This window comes from Cnephaeus nilssonii (assembly GCF_951640355.1).
Source record: "Cnephaeus nilssonii genome assembly, chromosome: 1".
NCBI lineage: Eukaryota > Metazoa > Chordata > Mammalia > Chiroptera > Vespertilionidae > Cnephaeus > Cnephaeus nilssonii.
The window spans coordinates 86,777,067-86,783,781 of NC_137072.1; the positions used below are offsets into that span (position 1 = coordinate 86,777,067).

Below are 6,715 nucleotides of genomic sequence, written 5' to 3' on the forward strand. Positions count from 1 at the left end.
TCTTAATTATTTTTAAAGCACGACTTTCAGACAAGGAGGTACCCTTGCAGGTGCATTCCATACAAACTGACCATCAAGAAACAAGACGTTAGTTTCACAGCATCACCTTTATTGAGCCACTGCACAATAGCTGCTGCTTAAAGGGACAGGGAGGGCATCCTACAGCCACGGGGCTGGAAGACACACACCAGCACTGCTCAGAATCGTGTCTTTTTTAAAAAAAAAAATAAATAAAGTAAAAAATAAAAAGCGCGGAGGCGAGGTGGCCGAGCAGTCCCGGCCAGGCGGAGGGCGAGGGTCTGGGGCCCGACCCCGCCGCCGCCGCCGCCGCGGGGTGCGAGCGTGTTTGGGGGTGTGGGCTGGGCGAAAGGAGGCCGAGGCCGGTGGGGAACACGCACCCCGCGCCCGGCCTGACGTAGGCCGAACCAGGTTCCGTACCGGAGGCCCCCGGCGCGGCCGTGAGGGGCCAGAGGGGACGGCCGTTTGCGCGCCGGGAGGGGAGGCCTGCGAGAATCCGGGAGAGAGAGAAAGGACAGGAAGTTCCGTACCGCCATAGAGCCACTCTTCCTCCTCATCCCCTCCGGTCCCGCCGCTCAGCTCCGACACTAGGCGCTCGACCTCGCCGGCCGACATGGCCGCCCCGAGCACAACTTAAAGGCAGCGGTCAACAGCCCCCTCCAACCCCTTCCCCAGCCTCGCTGCCCGAGGACGTGAAAGGCGCGAACCCGCCAGCGAGCGAAGGAAGAAAGCACGAGACTCAACTCCACGGGAAGCGGCCGCGGCAGCAGAGGCCGCAAAGGAGACGCGGGCCCCGGCCCGCCTGCGCATGCGCAGCAGCCGAGCGGCGCAGCGTCTATAGGTGGCTTTCTTCCGCCGCGGCGGCCCACCTGGACCTAGTTGCGCGTGCGCACCATATTAGCCCCGCCCCTGTGGAATCCCACTTGGCCTTTTTAACTCTTGATTTCTAGCGTGGCTTCCTGCGTACACCAGGACCCCCCCTCCCCCAACCTTTCCTCCCATAACCCATATTTGCTTTGCCTGCGAGTAATCCATTGTCCCATTCTGCCCTTGAGGCTCTCTCATCTCAACCTTCTCATCTGCTTTTTTTAATCTTCCGAAAGGCCTTATTTTATTCTTCATATGTTGTAGCAGCCTTTATACAGAATAATTACCTCTCAGCCCCGTTTCTTACTAAATAAATCATAATTCATGTCTAATTTCTTGAAAATTTTATTTTAACAGCAAACAAAAGCAAAACTAATATATATATATGTGTGTATATATATATGTATGTATATATATACACACACACATATATATATGAATAATGCATTCTCCTTGTTAAAACAAAACATTACAGTTAAGGTCAAAAACCCCTCATCCAGTAGTCCTTTCCAAAGGACTTGTTTGCTGTGAATCATCCTGAAATTTTCCACACATTTAAAGTGGTATTATTTATATGTGTGGTATTTTCCACACATATAAAGTGGTATCAGGTGAATTGTATTGTTTTATTGGGAGAACCCAAGGCTTAAAGGGTACAGCACAGAATGTATCTTTCTGTGAATTGCTTTAGAAACAAAAAACAAAAAAATTTAGCAATGTCTTCAAGATCCTTTCATGTTAGTACATATATATCAAACTATGTCCATTTTTAAGTGTTTCATAATATTCCATAGCATGGCTTTCATAAAGTAAATATGGCTATATCTCTCTTGGTGTCATTTAGATTGATTTCAACTTTTCACTTTAACACACAAAAAAACCTACAATGAAGATCCTTGTCAATGACTTCTTGCAGATTGGTACAAGTCTTTCTCCAAGAGAGATCACAAAGTATGTCCAGTTTTTATTTTAGTAGATAATGCCGAATTTTCAAGCCACTTTTGAGAGCACATCTTTTAAGAAGATGATACATCATTGGTTAAAACTGGTGTTCTAGTTCTTAATTATAACTACCTAGTTGCTGACCTCAGGTAATCAACATTTCTATGCTTGTTTTCTCATCTATAAAGTGGGAAAACTGAATTAGATGATCTCTAAATCCCTTTCTGTTCTAAAGTTTTCAAACAAGACACTTTTCTACACAAAGAAATCCATTTTCGTTTTAATAATCAATCAATATGTTTCCATACTCTCCAACCAATAAACACCATTTTCCATTTATTTAACAGTTACTGAATACCTGCTGTTTAAGAAATTTGAAATAAAGATATAACTAAAACATAGTCCCCATTCTTAAAGAACTCTCTATTTGGAAAAGGTGGTAAACAATTAGTTCTCCTACAGGAGAAAAGGTGGATATGCTATAAAAAAAGCACAAAGTGTTTACATCCTAACAATACAACACCATTTTGTCTAATTTAAATAAATCATGTGGTTTTAATCCCCCTTAGTCTTGAACTCTATTTTATCTGCCATTCCCAGTCTCCCTTACCTGTTTAGGATAATCCCTGCATCCTTCTGAAATCTGTTGCGATATAAGCAACTTTGTGAAATCTTTCCTAAATTCCACTTTTTCTCCTCCCATTTTTTAATTTATTCAATAAATATTTACGTAGGATGTACCAAGTGCCAGGGACTCTTCTTGGCTATGCAGATTCAGCAGGGAGAAAAACAAAGTCCTCCTCTAGTGAAGCTTTCATTCTAATGAGGAGACAGCCAATAAACCTAAATGTACAATATCTTGCCCTTTACCGACAGTAATGGAGTGAAGATTTTACATTCTGCTTGGGAGTATCATAAGGCAATCACTTATAGTTCTATTTATCACTAGTGGCCCAGTGCACAGATTCATGCACATTGAAAGGAAATTAATTAGAATAAATATTTTAATATCGCTATTCGCCCTTTCTCTATAATAGAAGTGTCAACCAAATTCATGATCAACAATGACAGAAACACATGCATGCGATTGGCACCAGCAAGAGCATTACATGTATCGCACATGTGCGAGTCAACGTTTATTTTTAAATTGCCAGTGTGCGTCATATGTACCGGCCGGTTGGTCAGTCAGACTGTTGGACGCACAGATGGTAAGTCACTTAGCCTTTTATATATATAAATTCCATGAGCATATAATGAACTTTGGTGGTTTCGTAGAACAATTTCTTTTTGCTGAGGAGCCTCTTTTGCCTTTCAGCTGCCTGAAATGAGCTTGTCTTTCAAGGCATTAGTTAAACTGAAGAATTACTGAATAATAACTGATGCATCAGAATTGCCTTCATGGAGGTAGCATTTGAGCTAAGCTTTGAAAGGAAGATTCCCACAAGCAGGGAAGCCTATAAATCACTAATAGCCAGTCTTAAAAATCCTCTTCCTGCTTGCTTCCGAATTGAGCTCCTTGTCTGGATATGCTTCCTTAGTTAAAAGTGTCTTTTTCTCCCTACTCATTGAGGGAGACTTCAAAGACAGGTAGCTTGAAGATGTATAAAATTAAGACCTTATCAAACTACAATACTCCATATATTCTGATTATATTTGTTTTCCCTTTTATTATTTTTTGTGATCTGTTGGTTCTTGGCAAAACAATAACAACGATGCATCAGTTTTAATATAGCTAGCTCTGAGAATTACTGAAAGGAAATGCTTAGTAGATAATTAAAATGATGACAAGAGCACAAGAGTTGAAGATCAAATAAAAGTGCTTTGCTTAGTATCTAGTAGATAGCAAGTACTCATAAATGTGCTTTAAATGAATGTCATTTAGGCCCAACTGTGCTATTTCCTGCCAACTTTAAATATGTTGCTTAAATCTCAGTGTTCTTCAGTTTCCTCATCAGGAAATCAATCTATTAAAATAAATTTCACACCCTCTTCTTGGGAGGATACCAAAGCGAAAAGGAGGCTTCAAATGTCAAAGCATTTAACAAGTTAGTGGCAAGCAGGTGGTGAGTTATTGGTTCCTGCCTTTTGTCCTTTGAACAACCTGAATAACTGCACATGTGCACAGGTTTTCGTTCTCTCTAGATAGTCCATGAGCAATTAAGCCTCAATTACCCATCTTCCTCTATATTCTTATGTATTTCAACACTAAATTTTACATTGCCAGTTGTTTTTTGGAAAATTAAATCATCTATTACATCTAACTGTTATATAACCTGCACATTCTTTAATGTTGAGAAAGTTTGGTGTGTTTTTTTCTGTAGTCAGCTGATCCTCTCGTACAATGTCAACCACATGGAAAGTGCTTAGTAAATTTTTAAATTGATCACTCATATGCAGCACTTAGAAATAAGGTAAAGGGAGATGTGCTTGATTTTATGAGGCATGGGAAATAATTGCTGGCTATTTTTAGTGAAATACAAATCACATTTAAATAAGGTAAATCTTATTATCTTAAGCATGTCATTTTAGCAGGAATTAATTTACTCTGCCATAACACCTGAGAGCAAGAAATGGAAGGAAGAAAATTCTGACACATATTATAATACGGATGAACCTTGAGGACATTATGCTAAGTGAAATAAGCCAGTCACAGAAAGAAAAATATCGTATGATTCCATTTATGAGGTAAATAGAGTTCACTTCTTAGAACCACAAAATAGGATGATGGTTGCAGGGGCAAGGGAGGGGGACATGGGGAATGGTTGTTTAATGGATAGACTGTATAGAATTTAAAAGCTCTGGAGATTGTTCACAGAGCAATGTGAAAATACTTAACACTACTGAACTGTACACTTAAAAATGGTTAAGATGGTAAATTTTATGTTACCTGTATTTTGTTACAATTAAAACAATCAGACAAATAAACAAAAACGTGTCCCAACCAAACGCAGTACATTTATTCCCCAAACTGCTTCTCTTTTGATTTTCCAAATCTCAGTGACGACCACTTAAGTGGGCATTAATCGGAAATGTTCCCTCTGCTTCACTCGTTTTGTCAATCCAGTCACCAGGCTTTCTGGCCCTGTCTCCTTAACATTTCTTAGACACCCCTCAATGTCTATCACTGTTACCAGACAGGGACCTGCCCAGCAGGTCTGGAGTGCTTGGGTTCTTGACTTTGTGTAGGAAAGATTTCACAGCAGGAGTCCAGATGGGTTTGAAGGTATGTTTATTAATGCTGAGGACAGCGAAACAAAGGAAGAAATGAGGGTGTAAGAAACAACTGGGGAGAGCCCAGGCTGTGCTCTGTTTTGGCTCTCTAGAAATGTTATAGAAAGAAGCGAGCCAAGGAGTGGCTGTTATTAGCTCACTGGGAAGTCCGAGAAAAAGGGGCCTGGACAGGGTCCAGGGCGAGACCCGGTGGCACTGCAGCTGCCCACTGTTCCCTGGTTGCAGATCTCCTGGGGACCCTTAGAAATAAAAAAGTTCATGTTTGGCAAGGGGCATGGGTGTGCTCTAGAGTGAGCCCACATTGAGTCTTTGTCCTGAGGACTTTTTATTCTTTTTTTTTTTTTTCTTCTGCAGGTGAGAATCTTACGGAAAGGGTTTTAATAGAATATTCATCAGCTCTCCAGGTGCATTTTTTATATGTTGATGCATCAAAATGAGTGTATAGGGAAGTTCTGAATTATTCTTTGATCTGTTTTACTATTTTACTTTTATCTTAGGTCTGTCTGGCTTTAATGGGGTATTTCTTATTTGTACCCCAACTTCATCTGTCCTTGGGTTTAGCTGGCACAAATGGCATACATTGGGTCTTTGATCTCTATTTTCCCAGGCCAGGGTGCTTTAAGCTATGTATTTTCTGGTTAGGGAGAAGGGTGTAAACCATTTGCTCTCAAGTGTCCTTGGTTAGGGAAGATAAGGTCTTGCAATTCACAAGCTGGCTGTAAGTTGCCCAAACTGTTTGGCCTTGTTTAATTTTCTTGTCTCAATTTCTTCATTCCACTTGCACAGGGATTTTCCTAGCTTCTTACTATCCTACTACATCACCTGTACTTATCTACTTTGCCTGAGTGGTTGCTGTTACTGTTTCCTAACTGCACTCAGCTCAAAATCTTACTGCATTCAAATAATTGTCCATGTCTTACTAAATTTTTTTCTGCACTCCAAATGTGAACAAATTATTTCCACTCCTAAAAATACTTTAATAGTTCCCCCTTGGCTGCTACTATTTAGAATAAAAAATAAGACTCACCCTAATCTAGTCCCTTCTTTTCTAGTTCCTAGCTCCTATTTCTTCTTGAGTCTCTCTTTATACAATACACTCCAGCTGTACTAAGCTATTTGTAGTTGCAAAGAACATGTTTTATGGTTTCATGACTCGCTTTGTTCATGCTGCATTTTCTGCCTGGACTGCCAGGAATGCTCCTCTCCATCCTGTCCACCTGGTGAACACCTGGTTTTCTTTGAAGGCAACTAAAAACTCATTTTCTATATGAAACTTCTGACCACTTCCCTTTTTCACTTCACCCAGTCAGAATTTATTTCCCCCACTTTGTCATTCTTAGGCATTTAAAAAAATCATCACTTTTGCAACATTTTATTGCACTTGCTTGCTTTACATGTATGAGTTCTTTTTTTAAAAAAAATCTTTATTGTTGAAAGTATTACATATGTCCCATTTCCCCGCCCCCCTTGACCTCATCTAACCACGCCTTCACCCCACTTCCCCACTCCACTCCCCCAACCCCAGGCCTTAGCTACCCTATTGTCTGTGTCCATGGGTTATGCATATATGCATACAAGCTCTTTGGTTGATCTCTTCCCACCCACCCACCCTCCCCAGCGTTCCCTCTGAGATTTCCCAATCTATTCCATGCTTCTG

The 6,715-nt window shown here is 40.8% G+C and overlaps 1 protein-coding gene across 4 annotated transcripts in view; it reads right to left on the reverse strand.

The window, feature by feature from the left end:
- The window catches only part of FIP1L1 (factor interacting with PAPOLA and CPSF1), a 77,035-nt gene extending 76,221 nt beyond the window's left edge, over positions 1–814 (reverse strand). For 2 of the 4 annotated variants that reach the window (XM_079771562.1, XM_079771561.1), the window contains exon 1: positions 549–813. In XM_079771562.1, the coding sequence (XP_079627688.1) occupies positions 549–633 (85 nt within the window). In that variant the 5' untranslated portion in view covers positions 634–813. Of the gene's footprint in view, positions 1–548 lie in introns of all 4 variants that reach the window. The other 2 variants (XM_079771560.1, XM_079771563.1) reach the window with 2 other exon arrangements.
- Positions 815–6,715: the final 5,901 nt, after the last annotated feature.